The following is a 21,298-nucleotide window of genomic DNA, read 5'->3' as shown; positions in this document are numbered from 1 at the left end:
GATAAAGTCATTTACTATTCCACTGGAAACTGTAGAGCATGTATAGGCCTTTGAACCTGCCAAGGAATTATTTTTAACTTCATTGAACCATATTCCACTGGCCTGTTTTCTCTGAAGAACCTTGATGTGCAGAAATTTTGTGGGTTCTTTGGTGGAGTTTGTAATACTTACCTGCAGATATTATCTTCATGATATCACATCTTGGCAGCAGTATCAAGGAGCTTCTCTAACGAGTAACTTTCCTAGCCCTAATTGCAGGTGGGAATCATGAAATGTTTACAGTAAAGTATTCCTTTCAGTACAGTGCCTTCATCTGTGAAATGTTTTGCGCAGCAGAATTAGTTAGTGCCAATCTCAAAACATAAATATTATGTTTCAGAAGGAAAAATTTAAAAATAAAAAATGTCTTCACAGGAATGAGACAAAAGTGCAGAGATTAAAAAACTAAATGGCAAAAATAGCAGATGTAGTCAGAAGGTGTCATGTACGTAGGAGTTAGACTGGTAAAGCATTGGGACTGCAGCACTCTGGTACTGGATCATACACTACAAATTGACTGGTAAACACCACAGCTAATGGAGAGCATCAGGCTAGCACTAGATTCAGCAATGTCTGACTTTGCTGTTGTGGGTGGTCTTCAAATGTTGCTAGCCTAATATAAAAATATCCTGTGAAAATGCAAAATAACTCCTTCTGCCTGTCTGTGTGGGGACTCCTAGGCTGCAACAAATCTCTCAGTCTGGAAGAGGGATTCCTCTCCAAGAGCCAGGTTACTGCATCTTCCTACTGGGAGGAGATCAATGAGTTTGGGCAACTACTCCTATGGTCCCCCGACAAGGTTTGGCTTCAAGTCCCGGGATGGTCTTGGGCCTCTAACCACAGCAGCAGCCGTGAATGGCTGGAGATAGACCTGGGGGAGAAGAAGAGAATAACAGGTATGTTGCTCTCTGGTTATTAGAAACGGGTGTTTCAGCTGGAGAAGAAACTGAATGCAGCTGGAAAGCTGATAGTGCACTAATGCAACATTTCTTTTGTTAAACATAATTAAATGTTCTGTGCTGATGAATATTATTTTCCTATTTAAAACATCATCGTTACTTACAAGACTTGTCTTCCCATGGGGATATAGGATTGAACTCAACTGTCATGCATATCTGATCTGTAAACATGCTGCTAGAACAAAATACTTGCAGAGGGATCAGTAGAGTCTAGATGGATGATCTGGAATCAATAAGAAACATGAAAGTCACAGCCTTTGAAACAAGGCCTAGGTGAAAGAAATTCCTGTTTTCACCTCCTGGTTTAGTTGTAAATTACAGTTGCTGCTAAAGATGTAAAGATGGCCGATACAGACCATAGTACCAAAAAGCAATTATCACAGAATCACAGAATGAGTAAAGTTGAAAGGCACCACAGGGGGTCATCTGGTCCAACCTCCCTGCTCAAGCAGGGTCATGCTACAGCACACAGCACAGGATTGTGTTCGGACAGTTCTTGAATATCTCCAGTGAGGGAGACTCCACAGCCTCTCTGGGCAACCTGGTCCTGTGCTCGGTCACCTGTACAGTAAAGAAGTTCTTCCTCATGTTCAGGTGGAACTTCTTGTGCATCAGTTTCTGCCCATTGCCTCTTGTCCCATTGCTTGGCACCACCAAGCAGAGCCTGGCTTCATCCTCTTGGCACTCCTCTTCAGATACTGGCAGACATTGATGAGGTCCCCTCTCAGCCATCTCTCCTCAAGGCTGAACAGGCCCAGCTCCCTAGGCCTTTTGTGCTCTGTTAAAAATATCCATTGCTCTAAATTCACAATTTAAAATGGATTTCCATTCTTCACCCAACTTTTAAACTTAATTTCAACACAGTTTGAAAAATAAACTAACACCTTGAAGATCAAGATTTCAGAATTGTTTTGGCTTCTGTGTTTGCATTTGAAAATGTTCCCTTAAAACAGTCACATAGCAAATGAAAATGTTTCTTGCATTTTTTGAAAGGGATTAAGACTACTGGTTCTGGATCCATGAATTTCAACTTTTATGTGAAGACATTTACAATGAATTATAAAAATAACAACTCAAAATGGAGAACTTACAAAGGGATTCTGAGCAATGAAGAAAAGGTAAGGGAAAGTGGGAAGGGTAGAAAAACACAAACCAATAACATGTATGCTGTCTTGAAATTGAAGGGCAGGCTTTCACTGTCAAGAAAGGTTGGAGTTTCAAACTTGTCTAGACTTGGGCTAGGTGTAATTTATGGCTACAGAGTAGATAGCGAGCTTGTCGAAACAGTGAAGTTATCCAGGGACTGGTGAAGCTGTGGGACACACACAGGGAGGCATGTGTATGTCTGCACCCTTCTTTTAAAAAAGTGGTGTAATTGTGGAGCTCAACAGCAGCTGTTGGGGCAAGTCCTTAGCTCAGCTCAGTGTTTGCCCATGCCAGGGCTGCTGTTGGTACGGCACCAGCAAAGCTGAGGGGTCAGCTCCAAGTGCATGGGGATGGTCAATCCACCTCCCCCTGCCAAATGAAACAACCCCTCGGGTGAAGGGCAGGGCTACTGGAGGAGTTTGTCTGAGAACCTTTTCCCCTCAAAAATCTCATGTTTCCTTTCAAACAAAAGAAATCCCAAAAGCCTTCCTCCCTGGCCCCACAGTGTTCAGTAAGACCTTCACTCATCATTCCTGAGGGAGCCCAGCTTGCCTCAGGAGAAGGCTCTACCTGGTCCTCAGGGCTGATGGCAGTTTTTGAAGAAAACTTGTTAGAGCTGAAGAGAGATTTCCTGCTAGCTCTGATTTTCTTGGCTTGCATGGCAAGGAATTTCACTGCCCAACATTAATGGGGTTAATATTTTTTTAAATGTTAAACTGAGGGGATGCTGGCCCAAAGAGTGACACATCAGCCTAGTAGTGGCTGAACTGCAAAGGCTAGTTATTTAAAATGTGCAGGCTTGCAGTTTCCCACAGTGACTTGTTATATACAAGTATCCTTTGAAAGTAGTATATACGGTCTTAGTTTCAGCTATGGTACATGACAGAACCTGTCCCATCAGAACCCCATGTGGCCTGGCATTTTATTTAAGATATGCTGAGCTCACTTCTCTATCTCATCAGGCTTTTAAGGTTTCCTAGGTCGTGATGAAGCATGTCCAAGAACTAATATTGCAAGGACTACTGTTCTGCACAAGGGACTGAGCTGATTCTGGGAAACACTGTATAAGTAGTATACAGCAGTATACAGTAGTATACAGTGCAGTAACAACTGCGTAGCTAATAGTCACTCTTCAAGCTTGATATAGAAAACTGACCATTTTACTAAAATGCCTAGAAATAGTTCACCTCAGTTTTTTTTCTTTTATCTTTCTATACCATATTTCCAAGAAAGTGTGCTGCAGCACTCTTAAATAAAAAATGATTGCATTATACCAGCATATATTAACTATAAATTGTACAATATTGAAACGGTGATAATCTTTCTCCTCCAAGCTAACAGAAAAATGTGATCATCTGGCACAACTAAAAAGATTATTTCTTTCCGGAACTCTCAATTCCTAAAATCTTGTGGCTGAATCCCAGGTTATCAAGGTATTAGTTTTAGGATAATGAAAATCTTTGAAGTTGGATGTCAGGAGCACTTTGAAGAAAGAGACTTTTAAAACAGAGCAAACAATGTGTTCACATTTCATTGCAGATATTCCAAGGCAACTCCAACTCTGGTGACATAGTGCGCAATAACTTCATCCCTCCAATAGTGGCCCGTTATGTGCGGATTATCCCTCAAACCTGGAACCAAAGAATAGCACTGAAGCTGGAGCTGATGGGATGTCGAATAATGCCAGGTATGGGGTAAGCAGTGCATGGTGCCTCTAAAGCCCACTGTACTGCCCCAGTGCCACTGATGCCCCCTTCTCTCTTGCAGCTAACAGTTCATTTACACATTCAATGTGGCAGAAACCAAGTCAGAGCACAGAAACCTCCCTTGGAAAAGAAGACAGGACTGTTACAGAGCCCATCCCATCCGAAGAAACTAACTTGGGTAACACTACCTAGTGCTGCATTTTCTCTAGGATGCATCATGTCTTCAGCCAAGTCTGAGCAAACTTTAAACTTTCTCACAAATCATAACTTTTATTTTCCCTTCATACTTTATTTCATACTTTATTAATGACAGAGAGAAGAGGGAGGAGCAATGGGTTCTTTTCCTTAAGGCACAGAAAGAGATTGAAAGCCTTAATTTTCCTTGATGTGTTAAACACTGGGCTTTGGTTTCCCTGTCATATTGGTTGATCTGCCATGCTTGGTGGGTGGCTCAAGGGAATACAGTGAGCACTCAGCAGCAATTTTTGAAAGAGTTCTTTCTCACTCTTTTCCTGTATTTTGTAATTTTTTAATATGCAAGGTAGTCGTCTCACAAAAGTGTTATCTTCTCTCCACACAACCATGACGCCTTCCAGAGTGAGCTCCCAGCTGAAAGCAGCATACAGTTGTGCCTGATTGTGTAATTAAACATTCTTCCATAATGCCTGTGTTCATGGGGGCTCAGACAACCTTAATTTGCGTAATTCTCCCTGAATTTGCAGTCTTCATCCTTTAATGTTGTGGAGCTAACTTCTTAGACCTTAAAAAGGAAACAAACAAAATTTGGTGCTTATACTGACTGTTTGGTGGGCTCATAGCCAGGCAGGAATTGTCAGATCCACTGTACCAAATGCTACTACCCATTAGGTAGCTGATAGTTGTAGAAATGCCTCTGTGAAAAAACTGATTATAAGAAGCAATCACTGGAAGAAAAAAAAATTTCTGAATCTGCTTGCCAAGAGCCAGCAAGCTCAGTTCATCAGTGCAGCGGTATGAGTAAACCATATCCATGTTCACTGAAAATGAAATCTACTGAGATTTCATCTGCTAAATTGCAAATACTCTGTGGACGCTTCTACTGCCTTATTCTCACAGCTGGCAAGTGTCTGTAGAAACAGGGAACAGCACACTCCTGACACAAGAACCACCCCACTGCTAATTTTCAAATCCCTGCTCTAAAGTATGTTGTGATAGAATTTATAGTGGCTAAACAGGTTTTTCCCTAGATTCCCTCATGGAAATCTTTGAACCATTTTGACTGAAATGTTTCAGCCAGTTCAGCATGAGCCAGATACTTGGCATATAAAGTTGCAGTCTCCTTTGGCAGATTTATAAGCAACTGAAAACCGAGTGTGTATGAGTGGCTTTTTAAGTCATCTAGTGTGTAATAAAAAAGAATTGCCCTTTGTAAGGATGCATATAGATGCCAAGTCAAGTGTCACCCTTGAGAAAGTATATTCAACTCTTTTGTTTCAACACTGTTCCACATAGGTACGTGGCTGAGGAGTGGCCTTTTAGTTTTACAGTTGTACATTTCCATGTTCTCTTCAAGAAGCATTCCTGCAACTTTATCTACCTTTTGCTGTAGTAAAAATTACCAGCTTCAGAGTAATTTGCCTTTTAAACTTTTATCCCTTTCTTTTTCTCATGCAGGTTTAAAGCTTACAGCTATAATTGTCCCCATCCTCATCGTGCTGTGTCTATTCTTGTTCTCTGGAATTTGTATCTGCGCAGCCCTACGCAAGTAAGATACTGGTTTTTGTTAAAGGAGGCATTTGTGGGTACCTAGCTAGCATGTCCAACTCCATGCCCACTTTCCAGATCCTCTTTACCAGGGAGCTGGGAATTGATCCTGTTTCTCAGCCTTTCTTTTAAGTAGAACTCATGTTGTGTCTCTGTAAATTGTATTTCTTACTGTATGCCTCTCCTAGTCAGAAAAAAATGAAGGTAAAGCAGGTAAGGACTGTGCACCCAGTCCAATGTAACCAGCTGTTCTCTTCACCCTACATATACCCACAAACACTGAGGTGTAAAGCAGCTGAAGACAGGATACTTTCCACACCAAAGCCAAATAAGAAATTCAGTGAAGGGAAGATTTGAGCTATCTATCTGGACCATTTTCTTTTACTTTCCTCCTGTTGTGTTTCTGTATCCCAGTCCCTTAAGTTAGAGCACTTAACCTAGCAGGCTGAAAGCAGAGCTGGGCTCCTTGGAGTTGCACACATACACTGGTGTAAGCAGCTAAAACTAAGCTGTTTCATCTCACAAGTCCAAGTACTGGAAGGAGCACTGCTAACTGTGCTTCCTGCTAGATGCCCATTCCTATGAACCTGCACTTGCATGTTGAGCCAGGAAATGCTTCTGTCAGCAGATGGGGATTTGGAAGTATAAGCAATGCTCTGGTGATGCTGCTTCATCACCAGTAATACTCAGGTCTGTCCTGGTTTCCCAGTAAATCTATAAAATAGCCAAAGAATTCAGCAGAGCACACCAAAACATAGCCTGGAGTGACACATATAAACAGAGACACATCAAATTGATGAGTGCCAGCCCCAGAAATCTGAACATCAGCACTCACAACTTGCACATAGACGGAGAAAAAGAAAATGTCAAAGTGCTGGTTTGCATGCCTGATGTTCTAGTAAACAGCAACCTCCAGGAACTCGAAGTGAAGCCTTGTCCTCAGCCGCTAAATAAAAAGGCTCTGCTGGAGCTAAGGCATGAAGCTGAAATGCTGTGAGTATTGATGTTTATAAATCCTTTTCTCTCCTCACAGGCGAGAAGCCAAAGGACTTTCATATGGATTATCCAGTACTCAGAAATCAGGTGAGTGGAGAATCATGCGCTTTGTCCTGTCCTGTCCTGTCCACTGGGCTAGCAGGAAGGGGTTTATGCAGCTAAGCTTTTAATGCTTGTGAAACAGCATCCACATTTCCTCATTCAAATTCATGTCTTCATACAAGGGAAACGGCAAACGATAGTCCCACTTGTGTCATCCTAGCACAGTGCCCTGAGAAACAATATAATTTGGTTTCTATGACAGAAAGGCAATTAACAAAAGATCTATTATACAGAGTGCATAAATTAGCATGTAAGAGTGCTCCCAGGTGCCCTCCTTTTCCTTCCCACCTCCAAAATACCTATTTTGCAGAAAATTACTGCTTTTCTTTTCTTTTCCCCACAGCAGAGGGGATTGCCTTTCTCCAAGAGAGCAAGGGATAATAATATTTTACGGCTTTAATATTTTCTTCTCACTGCCCTCCCTGGCTGAAACTGTACTTATAAAGCCTAACAACACTGAACTGTATTGAATGAAGGATTGGCTTGAGCATACTGCTTTAGGACATAACTGCAAAACCCTGATGCAGTATTTTCTTTGTCTTGCTCAATAACATTTTCTAGATGGGGTTCCCATCAGCTTGGCAGTTGGGGTGTTTTTCCTGGCCAATCAATTCTGTAGAGGAATATCCTTCTGAAACTCAGCTTTCCATGAAAACCCCAAACCACTAAGCATTTCATATGTCTCTTGAAAAGTCTGTTGCAATAGCTCAGCTCCGAAATTTCATCCTTCAGCAGGTGCTGACGTCAGTGAAAGGAATGCTGTTACCCACTGCAGCTTGCCCTCATTAGAAAATTAATTTGTACTTAACATCATATTTGCTAATATGATTTTTCAAGGTCACATCATAATCCTGTCTCACTTGCTAATGAGGACAAATCCCAAGAAATTGGAGATAGCCTCTTACCCAGTCAGTTCATTTGTTGCATGTCTGCTTCATAAATCAAGCTCCTAAGCCCTTGTGAACCAGGCTTGTGGCTTAGAAAGCTGTGAGCCAAACTCACCTCTCCACAGACCTCCTGGCACAGGCTCCAGCAAGTCCCTGACACTGTGGATTTTTTTCTTTTCTGTCTTACAAGGATGTTGTGAGAACAAGTTAATTGATGAGTGCAGGTGCTCCGATACCAACAAAATGGAAGCCACACTAATCTACTGAAAAAAAGAGAAATTTTAAGCATTATTTTTGCCAGATATTCAATGCCAAAACATAACTGACTTAGAGCTGGTATTTTATCAATATACTTTGTTAAGGCATCACTGTAAGCACCTACAGAGTTTGAGCCCTTCTTGCCAAAATATCTTATATAAACTTGGAAATCCCAGTTGATGATTCACTTCTTCCTTCACCCTCCATATTTAGGGGGCTTTTTTTAAACAAACAGCCCATTTTAGTCATATTTTGAACTATTTCAATCTATTGACAGCAATGAGTATACCAAAAATTAAAGTTTCTGGTAAGCCTTTTAAGCATTTAACTTGCTGATAAGCCTTCTATTTTTATTTCTTTTTCATAGGTTGTTGGAAACAAATCAAGCAGCCCTTTACCAGACATCAGTCAACTGAATTTACCATCAGCTATAACAATGAGAAGGAGACACCACAAAAGCTGGATCTGGTCACCAGTGACATGGCAGGTAACAGTGGCTCCCCTTCAGATGCATTCCTTTTGCTCTGTGTGCAGAGCTGGTAACAGGGAGAGGGATGGCCCAGCGATGTTACAGGCTTCAGCTCTTATGCAAGCTGGGCCCAGAAATAGATTTATTCATGTTCATCCCAGATGTATAGTGAAGCAGCTAAATATATTAGGCAGGGAAAGCCCCACTATTGTGGAATTTTTTTCTTGGAGTTGTTGGAAAAATTTCCTGACTCTGAAATAGTTACAGCTGAAGGTAATGATGGAAGGCACTCAGGCGTGGATGGAGTGCAAGAATGTGCCTAGGATAGGATTGGTTCCTTTTGTTGACTAATTTTTGTGTTTCTATTTAAACACAAATGTCTCTGGGAATGGAACAAAATATGGTGCTCCTTGCTGCTGATCAAAGAGAAAAATTACTTAGTCGGTTTATGGTGGGATTTCATGGACAGCTGGAAGTTGTGCTGAGATCCCTGCGCAGCTTTCCTGGTGCCTGAACTATCTGGGAGATGAGGCCTCCTGAAGTGGAAGCAGGTAGATGAGAGAGAAGAAAAAAGCCAGCCACAGTGCTCCTCTCCTGTGCTACCTTGGCTCCAGGTCACTGTTTGGATAGAGAAAATCCCTGCATCAGTACTATTTGCATCCCAAAGGGATGATTTTTTAATGCACCCTCTTAGCACATCTTATCCCCACCTAGTCTAGTCTGTCTGGTATGGCTAGTGAGACCAGCTATTTCATGGGATCAGTGATCAGCACTCTTGAAGAAAGATTAGTTTGCTGCTTCCAGCCTCCAGAACTAGAAATTCCTTAGAATTTCTTCATTGTGCTTGGCAGAGAAATACATTTAAAAAACAAATGGATGGTTACTGTAATTCCATATGGTGCTGCTCTCAATATCTTTCAAAGACAGTTTCAATCCTTTATAGAAACTTTCAATATAAATATGCAGAGACCTATAAAGCAGTTTTTAGGAAAGAGAATGAATAAAGATTGCTCACAAGTGATGGTTATTTGGTTCCCTGGCCACATCTAGGAAGCCTTTACTCTCTCCACCATCCCCTCCTGCTGTGTTTGTGGGAAGTCTTAACTCTCAGCCTGGCTGAGGCACATTCCCAGCCTTAGCATTTCACCTGCAGTCTCCTTAAAAATAAAAAGCATGAAACAAAAATGCGAATGCAACCTAGAAATGTGCCGTTTAATAATTTAATTGCAGAAAGCACACAATTTGCATATAGGTTATCATGCTACATGAAATTCCCTCACTTCAGACCCCCAGCTGCCTGCCGGTTCCCAAAGGCAGCCAGGAGGAAGTTGAGATGCTTCATCCTGAGCGAGAGAGATTTCTGGGGATGGCGGCAGCGATGCTGGGGAGAGCTGCACCACTTACTTAGTGAAATATCATAACACCTTCACCCTACATGCTGAAGTTTGGGACACAGCCAGAAACTGCCAAAAAGATTCACAGGACATATGGGATCGAATTCGACGCTCATGTCAGATGAACCGCGATGCCAGAACAGAAACCGAGCTAACTTCTTCACGCCTGCATGAAAACACGATACTTTAGCAGTGTCATTTACTAGAGCTGTTCAGGCCACCGTATGTATCTGTAAGAGATTGTCACCAGCGCCAAAGCGAGAAAGTTAGAACGTTCACTTTTCTCATAATAGTATTACTGGTTTTTTCAGAAAACCTTCTAGTTCAGATCTCCTCACATGGCAGCCTGGCATCTACCTTAACTAGAGGTGCAAACACGCACTTCTTGAGGCCCTATTTCCTCCATCTCACTCCTTGCTCCTGCTCAGGCCGTTTGCCTTAGGCCAGGTCTATCCCTGCCATCCCCCTTGACCGGGTGACTGCCCAATTTCTGCGGCAGCACTGTTCCCACTTCTCCCCCCAAGCTCATCCCCCCTGGCATGCCCACAGCCATGCTGAGCTGGCTTAGCACATTTCACACTTCCATTGACTCTCTTGGCTGCCGTTTTGCCTAACTTCATCCTTCTTGTCAGTCAGCTACTGTGAGATGCCTTTTAAATAAAGCCGGCTCGTTAAGAATCCTCTGGGCATTTTAATTATTCCAAAAGTGGAACACTCATTTTGGAGAACTTCTTGCTCGTGGATCTTCATGCAATGTCCTTTGTCCAGTTTGTTGCTAATATTTTGTTGACCTCACTCTTTTTTTAGGGCTTTAAACTATACTCCAGAAATGTTGATTTATTTGGGAGGGTAGGTGGGGAAAGGGAGGGAGGGAGTAGGAAAAGAGGTGGCAGATTGGAGCTTCTCCATGGAAGAGCTTCTGCCATGTTCTGCAACTCTTACTCGCTGAAGGAGGCTACAGGATTGGTGTTGGGGAAAGGTTTCCTCACATCCCCAATAACCACACATTTGACGCAATAACAGTAGTTTTTCAGCATAAAATACCTACCTATGCATAAGTATTATATACATAACCAAACTATGCCTTACTGAACATTTCATACTTCTTTTTAGATTATCAGCAGCCTCTCATGATCGGGACTGGGACGGTAACACGTAAAGGATCTACTTTTCGCCCCATGGACACCAAAGAGGAGGGAAGAAGGGGGAGTTCTGAGTTTGAAAATCACTATCACTGCCCTCACAGAGCTAACAGGCACGAATATGCTCTGCCCCTGACTAGCCAAGAGCCCGAGTATGCCACCCCCATCATAGAGCGGCACACAGCAAGAGAAAATAATTTCCCCTCTGAGAACGGCTATAACGTTCCTGTTGCCTCATCTCAGATACATTCCCTTACTGCCAGCAGCTTCTCCACTTCATGTAAGACCGACACCAGGAACGGAGACTATCAGACACCCCAGAGTGTCATAAACTACGACAAACCCAAAGTTAATGGTGTTCTGACCTCCGTGAGCTACAGCACAGACTACCAGAAACCCCAGCAAACTGCTCTCGGGGGCGAGGGTTACTCCACGCCCAGGGACTGCCTAAAGCCCATAAGCCAGACAGCAATGACAGCTCTCTTGTGATTTGCCGAGCAGGAGCGGCGCGGTGCGCAGGAGCGTCACTGCACAGCTTTCTGAAGTGAAAACAGAGTTTGGAGGGACTCTGCTGTGGGAGGCAGAAGGCAAACAAGCCCTGTGTACATAATATTGCTGTCTTGCTGGGTTCTGACATCTGAAGAAAGCATATGCTGTTTATCACTGTTTATAGCAAGAGAGATGTTATCAGTGAAGACTGTACATCTTATTTTCTGTAACTGATCTCAGTGCTCCATTTGCAATGTGTGCAATTTGTACATAGCTTTTATTTAAGGAGAATTTCTTAAGTTTCCTTTTCACCTGGGGGTTTGAAAGGATTGCAGAAATGCCTATTTAAGAAAAACAGTCCTCTTTTTCTGTCTTTATCTTACCTGCTGCTGTACTGGCAGCTGTAAATGGTGTATCTTACGGTTGTGTTGATTCATCTCCTTTGCTGTGATAACTGAAGATAGGGCTGTAGTTCTTACTGGGAGAATAGAAGTTAAACTACTTGCTGCATAATGTGCATGAGACAAGGCAGCTGAGTATTTAAATACTGTGCTCAAACACAACTTCCCAGCTGCTTTTTTAGCAGCAATTCTCACACGCTTGAATTTGATCTAGCATACAAGCTGAGCCCATCTAACTTCCAATTCATGTTAGAAAAAAGGTAGAAAGGCTGAAACTAGTTTTGGGTTCAAGCCATGGTTATCACTCTATAACAGAAAAAAAAAACCAAACCAAAAAACCAAACGAAACCAAACGACACATCCAACACCAGATAACCTGGGGGAGTTCCTTCAATTTTATTTTACTTAGGAAGTGTGTGTGTAACCAAAATGTGAATTTACAGCTGAGAATTCAAGGCTGTTCAAGCCCTAGCTGATTCTTTTGCTGCTAAACTATAAGGAAATTTGTTCCTTGGCACAAAGCAGCATACTTCCTGAACTCTTCATTTCTCTACTAGGCATTTTTCTGTCTTACAAATTTAGTGTAACATTTCTGTTAGAAGTATTTCAACTAAGTAAAACACAGTGTGTGTATGGGTTACTGTTGCAGTTAATTTTGCAAGACAGCAGATCAGCACTGTTGTTTTCTAATAGTTTTTCTTTTGCAGCTAATGTTTCCCTTAGTTCCGTTTTCGGACAAACTTGAAAAAGCTTGGGATTGGGTGCAATGTATCGCACAGCAGCTGGCTCCTCTTTCAGCAGAGGCAGCTTTGGAGCAGAACAGCTTCTGGTCGTGACTGGGACCGTCCACTGCCCTTCTACCTCCAGTGCTTGGGGCATTTCTTTGAATTCGAAAGCTTGTCCTAAAATGCCAAGAAGCTATATACTTCTGTGATGAAAGAATGGTGCTATAGTTAAAGCACAAGGTTGGGAAACGAGACCAGTAAAACCTGAGCTCTGGGAAAGTCGCTCTTTGAAGGCCCTCCATTTTTTTCCTTGTATATAAACAAGAGATAATTTGCAAAGGATGCAACGAAGACTGATCAGTCTGTCCGCAGAGTGCTCTCAGATCTCTGGGTGCAAAGTGCTGTCAGAGGACAGACTGCAGTGGTACTGCTCACAAATACTGCTCACTCCAGCCATACCCGAACTTAAGGCAAGCTCTGAGTGGGTTCTTTGCATACCCTTGTTTTGCGGCCTCAGGTGGTGCCATTCCCCAGCGCTGCCGCACCATGCATGCGATTACCGTGCGAAGAAGAAAGAGTCAAGGTAACCTCGTAGCCTTCCTGTGTTTGCTGTCAATACAGTTTCTGTGAAATGTCTAAAACACCTCAGGTCCTGAAGTGAAACAGCAGCAGCCTGTTTGTTAGACCGAGCTGGGCGGTGTTGTTTACCTTCTGTTGTTTACATGTCTGTGTAAATAAAGAACACTGGTATTTGTAAATCAGCCACACAGGCCTGCCACTTCACTCGGTGACTCGATCATCACTGCACGCCCACTCTCGCCACATACCCTGCAGGGTGAGAAGGAAGCGTTCCTTACGCCCTGCAAAAGTGCCAGTTGCGCTGCTGCAATTCATGGCCCCAGTGTGACAGGCTAAAAAAAGATTCTCTCAGTGCCCCATTTAGCCCAGATTTTCTGTCCATAAGCTCCAGAGAAGAACCCACAAACAAACTCCTGTGCCAAACCCTGCTGCTGGATGTATATGATTGAGGAAAGCATGAGGATGCCCTCCTGATGAGCCTGAAACCAATCCTCTGCCCACACAACTAATTAGCCTGACTTGTCACTTGACAAACAAGTCAGTAATCAGGCCTACTCCCCATCTAATGAGGCAGCTAAATAACACAGCAATGCAAGGCGACCCGGCAGCAGATGACACTACTTATATTATAATGAACTTTTTGCATACTTCTGCCACATGCTTGGCACATCTGCAATATGGTACAAGTGTCAAAGGCTTTTTGGCAGCATCTGCCCATTTCTGCTGTCATTCAAACCCATCTTAACACAGTTGATTTATCCTAATGGAAAGTTTGGTCTCAATTTGCACCTTGCCTTCACCCCCACCCCCCTCAAAAAAACAACCCAACAAACCTGCAAAGGTGGCTTAAAATATATCCACGATCATCTTGAGCTTCCCTTCACAATGCCTTGGTGCTGACAGGGACTGAGGCAGCACATCTCCTGGTCACTGCCATGGTGCTTCATGGTTCACATCTTAGTGACTGCTGAGCGTGGTTAACACGAAAAGCTTCGAGCCTCTCCACCTTGGCCTAGCAGCAGATATGCAAGGGAACTTCCTACCCTACGTCTCTGTATCCTAATGTGGTAGAAATGAAAGAGGAACTGGTGTAGGAATGAAAGAGGATTGCCTGAATCTTACCAGTGCTAGTGCTCATCCTCATGTCCATCCCCTGAATGGCTTTTTACATACTGATACATCAAACTCCAGCTTGTCTACATCAGCCTGTCCTCACTGACAAAGCCAGATGCAGGTTTAACACCAGCAGCCTTATAAAACATCACAGGTTTAAAAACATTTGTTCCACAGTGAAGGTTAAAGTATGCACCATTTTGGGTTATTTCTACGCTCAGAAGGCCTGTTAGCTCTGGATCTCTCTCCAGCATCTCGAAGAGATTGTGTGAGAGCAGAGTCTGATCCTCTGGTCAATGGAGACTCTGGTCAATGGAGACTTTCAGTGGTGTTTTGGTCCCAGACTTCTTCCTTGAGCAGGCACTCCCAGTGGTTTGGAACAGTAAAGCCAAGTCAGAGTCCATAGGAAAGTTAAATATTAACTGCTCCTGGAACTAAGGACCTGCCTGTCCCATTGCTATTGACAGCAAGTCTGACTTTGCTGGGAACAGGGGCAGCACTGTAACTGCATATGTCTGACCAAGGGAAAGGAAGGAGGTGGCTCTTGAGGTAAGAAAGTGTAAAAAATGGTGTCAGCTACCTATAACTGAAACCAAAAAATGACAGCATGCATTTCCAGCTGGTGCCTTATATTTAAAACAGAAATTTTAAAAAGCAACTACAACAAAGGTTCCAAAAATACCACAGGAAAAACACAAATTTTCTTTGCTCTCACCTCCTTAGACTGGCAAGTAGATAGCAAATTCTTATTTCTTTTATCAAGTACCTTTCTAATGCTCAATACAAAATCATTTTTTCCTATCAATTGTAATTCTAGAGTATTTCTTTTAGCTGATAAGCATCAGATATTAAACCCTACCCTAGTACCTACCACGATCTTTACATCCAACAGGCAATAAATTAAAATTAGCCCTAGACTGGAATTAGGATTTCCTGGCTCAGGGTGTGTCCTGCTTAGAGCATCACCTGCTCTCCTTTTATGGTCTTTCCCTGGATCAACGGCCTGGCCTCACCTCCCTCTCCAGACACCAACCACAGAATGGGTTCAACCAGCTTAGTAGCCCACTCATTTCAGCAGTCTGCAGAGATGGGGGCAGGCAGGGAAAGCCCTGAGGCTGATCTGCACCCCTGGCATCTGAGAGTATTGTGAGCACTGAGCTAAAACAGCAGCAGTCACAGCAGTGTCTCTCAACACCTGTGTGTAAATGACAGATCCCTCCCTGCCTCCTTATTTTAAAAAACCAAAGGAGGTTGGATTCCAATCATTAGAAGCAGCTTGTGAATCCCGTGGCTGGCCTGCATTATTGGCATGGCTAAAACCTGGGAAGATGAAGTTTTTAATACAGACATCCTTCAGATTTTTCCCACTGACTGCCAAAGAGCTGGCAGTTCTTCACTCCATGGGCAGATTTTAGTGGCACCCTGTCTGAGGCACAAAATATTCTCTACACAGGATATGAATATCAGGCTATAGGTCCCATTACAGGAGCAGATGCCTAACTGTGCTTACCTGTTTGGTGGATCGCTATGATTAAAACAAAAAATGAAAAAATGAAGAGAGTTCTAAGAAGGGAGTCTGTGGTCTCATAGCAGTCCTGCAGGATCAGATGCCCACTGAAAAGTAAACTTGTAGAAACGCATCTGTATTCTTCTGTCCCCCCTCTCTCCAAAACTAGGTAAGCTTTGCTCAGCAAGTGGACATCTTAAAGGCTCCTCAGCCTGTAATCAGGCCAGACCCAAGGAATGACAAGGTTATGTTGTTGCATTCCTTTTTCCTTATTATTTTCCATAATAAAAATTGTGTACTGACCTTTTCTTTCCAATGTCAGCTATGATGTAAGTTTGTACTGACCTCCAGCCTCCACTGTGACTAGCACAGTGTGAAAGCAGAATTTACCATTTCATTTGAAACTCATCAGTGTTGTTGATACCTACACTGAAAATTACCCTGCCATAGCTGCGTGGGGTTAACGAGACTAACATTGCGATGCCCGTGATTTATTGAAGACAGAGTGAGTTTCACAGAACATCCTTATTTAAAAGGAAGGTGCCATTTCTGCACAATCAGTTTCAAACTTAAAATAGAAACCTCTCCTGAGGGCTTCCTTTTTTTGAAGCCCCCCTGCTCCCCCCGGTACAGTCCTACAATCCATTAAGGACGCGCGACAAGGAGTCAGATAAAATATTTCTAAACTAGATAAAGACAAGAGGGAAGACATCCGTAGTTGGAGAAAACTCATGCTACCAGTGATAAGGAGGATGCCTCACATCTGACTTTCTGTGCTATCTCATTGTATAGTCTCGACATGAGAATTTGGAGACTTTTTCATTCAAACTTCACCAATTTGTTTAGGCTTCGCCTCACATTAAGCGGCTATTAAGTCCTGAAAAACCTTTGCCATTTACAGTAGGCAAAGGTTATTCAGTGACCTCTTGTCCTGGCCTGAGTTAATTCATTACTTACTCAGACGCTCACAACACAGCTACTGCTCTGCCATGTGACATCCAAGAGATTACAATTCTGTTTATTTTTGTACAGTCACAAGTATAAAAAAGAGAAATCCAGGAAGGAGACAACTTAATCGAGTTAAAGCACAACATAATTTTTCACCATAGCAAAACATACAAGTCAACAAATACGACATAATACTAAGGCTTTTGTGCCCTGAATAATCACCCTGAACAGACCTCAAGAATCCATAATTTTGACTAGACACAAAATTTTTAACAGACTTTACAGGAAAAGCTCCCTTCATGCATTAATAATCTGCATTATTGGCTAACCCGAAGAGGAACAATACCCTGAATACTCAGCATTTCCTCCTACAAAATCTGAGCTACCAAAAAGAGTGAGAAAACTTACAAACATAACAAATTATTCAAAGCTGGTAACATTCTCTCAGCCAGATCAGATGACAACAGACAATAATAGACTTTAAAAACACATGTACGTTGCCTACTAGAAGGCAGGCAAAAAAGTAGGGAGGGAGCCAAAATTCTAGGCTTAAAAGTAACACCAAGAACAATTTAAAACAAACAGTATAGAAACACACAGCAATGGCTGATGCCTGCCCCGTGACAGGGAGCTTATCAGGAGACCTCCTCCATGAGGAGTGGCAGATAGCAGAGAAGATGGCGATGCTTGCCATAAAACAAGGGGAGAAAAGACTCAGAAAGACAGTAACTACCCACCACCCCACCTCTGGTATGAATGACTTAACCCCCTGAGCATTCACTAGAGACCGGTCTTTACAAATGTGTTTTGTGCATCTTAATTTCTCTGGCCCAGGCACACACCCATTTCACAGATGGGCAAACTGAGATAGACAGATACACTGCCACCTGTCCAGAGCTGTAGCAACAAATCAAACCTATCTGAAAATGTAAAGGCCTCTGAAAACACCAACCACAAACCTGTGAAAAGTCCTCTGTCACGGGGGGAAAGACAGGGGCGATAAAGACTAAGACGAGCTAGCAGACCTCACTTGAAGAGGCAGCTTTTCTTCACATCTATGGCTAAGCTTTTTATCCTTAAGTGACACCATCTGTTCTGACAGACAGTTTTATAAAATTTGAATAAGGTGACCTGGATAAAGCATGCCTGTCATATGGAAATGCTGGTGTCATACGTGGATGTGCAAAGGTTGTGGATGGTTCATGCACCTTCTCTTCCACACTTATCCAAGCGCTTCCAGTGTGTCATCAAAAAAGGCACAAGCCTTTTTTGACATGCCACAAGACAAAGAGAGCCATGCTTTTATTAACAATGCTGCAGTAAATTCTCTACTGTCATACAAGGGCCTTGCAGATGGCATTCACACTCCTTTAAGGTAAGTATTTCATGCATATAGGTAACTTTTTAACATATGAAGTCATGGTCCATCCTCCCCCCTTTACAGTACAATCGCATCACTGTACAAGGACCAGCACCAAGGACATAAATATGTCTCTGAACATTCTACTGATCACCTGGTTGATGACAAAAAACAAGGTCTGGAGACTGGACTATCATCTGGTGGTCGCTGGAAACGAGTAGCAGTAAAGATGATGGTGGGTCAATGTGAACTGACCTTCCTCCTTCTCCAACCAAGAGGATTCTGTCTGAAACTGGACTAGAGCAAAACGCAATTGTCATCTCCTTTTTTTTCCCACTTCTCCTCACCAGTTTGACATGACCATGGGCAGCCTCTGTTCCAGCAAATATTCCAGGACAAGGCTGGTTCTGTATCATGATTGAAGGGCACTGGCAAAGTGCAGGCAGGAGTATTTATGAACCTACCTGGTATCTCACTTCATGTTTTATCAGTGCATTTGGTCCCTTCTTTTGGAAAGCCTTAACCCATCCACAAACAAGAGATAAAAAATTTCACTCCACGTCTCTGAGCTTGTAAGAGAGCAGAGCACTCATTTTTTTAAGTAATTGATGGGGATAATCAAGTGGTTTTTAGCAAGTCATGAATGCAGAGCTATATGAAATTATACATGTCTGTGTTTATGAGTGTTTGGACATATGCTTCACTGATATGTAGAGAGCACAATTTTTAACTGTAAGATGTGCCATCTGCAAACTAGTTGCTACAGGATGTCAATTAGACTGGATGTTAATTATTTTAAGATTACATGTTACTAGAAATAGTCCTAATGAATAAAGTTATTCTAAACTTTTAAATTAAAAACTCCAACCAACCAACCAAACCACAAAAAAACGAACAACCGACCCACAAAACAATAGGTTCCGTTTCTCAAAGCTCGTTAATGCTGAAGATTGGAAGGAAGCTGCTGCCCCCTCTTGGCACTACATACAAATGCAAATACTTTGCACCAAAAAAAGAGGATTCGGGTCACAAATTGCAATTACTGAGTAATAGACAAGTTTGGGTGTGGAAAACAACATAAAACTGACACAGCCCCAAGTACACTTGCCTACTTACCCAGACCACTCAAGACAACCCCATTAACTTAGTAAGTGGGGGTCATAATACATAGAATTGCCATGTCTTTCATTTTAAAATAAAAGTTAGTAATATGTGACCTGGATTTAAAATAACACTTCAATTAACACTTAAAGGAGCACCCTAATTCTGCTGGCTTTCCGAATTGTCTTATAACACCCCACATCTCTCACGAATTAGAACACCTGAACTGCCACACTGGATAAAAAAGGAGTATCAAATAAACAGAAAAGCCTGAAGTAGCACTCAATTGACAGCTGTAAATAAATTCACATTTATCATATATAAAAAGTCAATTTCTCAGTTCCAAACCCAAACCTGCCACCCTCAGAAGCTGAGGGTACACACGGCAGGGTTTAAATCGTAGCACGCATGGGGAATCCCTTCTCACAGAACCACAGACAACATGCAAATTATAAATTAAACCAAGAGGAACTAGTGCATTTATGAACATAACTCAAAGGCTTCACTTCTACTAGAGGATCAGCATGGGCAACCTACAGCAACCTTCTTCCCCTACCGTTAGCTGAAGAAGAGTCAACAGTGGCAAACTCTCTATAGGTTGTTCCAGTAGGGATTGAACAGGGACACCCCAGTTCTTATTGGAAGAGAAAGCAATCAAGTCAAGGACATTTCCAGCAGTGTAAGCCCAGTGGGCCAAATACATAACTATTCCAGTTCAGCAGCATGAGTGTTAATGCTTCCATTCCCCTAAAGAAATGGATGACAGACAGAAGCACTGGGACAACAGCAAGTAACATTAGAAAAAATATTTTCATGGGAATCTGACTTATTTCATTTGACAGAAGTAACATCTATGCAAATATTTAGACAGTTCATAGGTAAATTAAGATTAATCAACAGGATTTACAGAGATTTACTGATATGTTTGAAGACTTGCAGTTTTAACAGGGAAGTTACCCAGCAACTGTCTCCCAAGCACCCCTGACTTCCAGCACTACAGGCAATCAAAACATATCTGTGAATGCCTGTACTTTCACTTTACTTGTACTTACATTTTCCTAACCTCCTGATTGAGACCCAGCCATTGAAAACCAGGCAGCAGGGAGCTGATGGCCCCACAACTGAGGGAGGGGAAGCTGGGGGACCGGCTAAGGCTGCATTGCTTTTGCATTTCAAAAAGGAAGTTTGGAAAAATAGTGCAAAAAAGGCTGTAGGAAATTGTGACACTATCTGTAGTAGAAAGTTACAAAGAAAAACTGTAACCAGTTCTCCTGGGAACAATAGATGGACTACTAACATACCTCCCACCGGGGACTGGAAGAGCATACTCCTGCAGAGCCTTCTAAACCTTGGCAGTTCCAGTGCTTACCTAGGTACAGCTGGGAAACACAAGTCTCAGCATACAAGGCAGAAGGCTGACAAAGAGACAGTGAATAATTTTGACAGCTGATTGAATCAAACACTTGTATGGAGTGTGGAAAATTTACCCAAGTGGCTTAAATTTTCACCTAGGAATTGAAAATCCTTGAAAACTACTACTTGGCCTTTTTCAAACTTTTGGCTTAGAAGCATCATGTCCTGCACAGGAGTGGGCATCAGGAGCAGATTCCAAAGTAGGTCTGTAGGAAGGGAACACCAGGCAGAGTAGCTAAGACAAGGCTACTCTGAAGCATTAAAAGCAACAGCTACCTCCACAAGAAAAGAAAATCCAAAGAAATTGAGTATTTATCTTTCAAAGTCAGCAAGTTTTCCACTTCTCAACTCCCTGGTTCCCTTCCAACTGTGAAACTTCTAAAGAATTGGGAATTGCATCATGTTGGAAAAGACACACTACACAAGGTGATAATATTTTCCAATTACCGCAGTGTAAGTTCAAGCTTATAAAGGCAAGCTTGAAATATGTTAGGCCATTTTCTTTTCAGGCCATTGAGCTGAGGTTTAACCAGCAAAACCAGACTTCTTACACATATCCTAAGTCAGGACACGTTTCTCTTCTGTCGCATGTGGGTCTCTGGAAACAAAACTGCAGAGGACTATTCAGTGACCTCAGTCACTGGGAGCAGCCTCTGAGCTCCTTCAGCAGGACACTGGGACACAAAGAAATTTTGAATTATCTTCTTCGACCTCAGGTGACACAAAGAAATAATTTTGTTTCTCCTCTTTCTATCACCTTCATTCATAGCTGCCTCTATTCCTCTGCTTGTTTTACAACAACTCAAGCAAGATCTCTCTCC

General features: G+C 42.4%; 1 protein-coding gene across 2 annotated transcripts in view; it reads left to right on the top strand.

Annotated features, from left to right (window-relative positions):
- The window catches only part of DCBLD1 (discoidin, CUB and LCCL domain containing 1), a 47,266-nt gene extending 34,047 nt beyond the window's left edge, over window positions 1–13,219 (top strand). For both annotated transcript variants that reach the window (XM_039569319.1, XM_039569318.1), the window contains exons 8-15: window positions 720–935; window positions 1,992–2,116; window positions 3,684–3,831; window positions 3,912–4,028; window positions 5,504–5,594; window positions 6,627–6,676; window positions 8,204–8,323; window positions 10,813–13,219. In XM_039569319.1, coding sequence (XP_039425253.1) covers window positions 720–935; window positions 1,992–2,116; window positions 3,684–3,831; window positions 3,912–4,028; window positions 5,504–5,594; window positions 6,627–6,676; window positions 8,204–8,323; window positions 10,813–11,330 — 1,385 coding nt within the window. In that variant the 3' untranslated portion in view covers window positions 11,331–13,219. The remainder of the gene's footprint in view (window positions 1–719; window positions 936–1,991; window positions 2,117–3,683; window positions 3,832–3,911; window positions 4,029–5,503; window positions 5,595–6,626; window positions 6,677–8,203; window positions 8,324–10,812) is intronic.
- Window positions 13,220–21,298: the final 8,079 nt, after the last annotated feature.

Source organism: Corvus cornix, chromosome 3 (assembly GCF_000738735.6).
Source record: "Corvus cornix cornix isolate S_Up_H32 chromosome 3, ASM73873v5, whole genome shotgun sequence".
Classification (NCBI taxonomy): Eukaryota; Metazoa; Chordata; class Aves; order Passeriformes; family Corvidae; genus Corvus; species Corvus cornix.
This window is presented reverse-complemented; position numbering and strand designations above follow the sequence as displayed.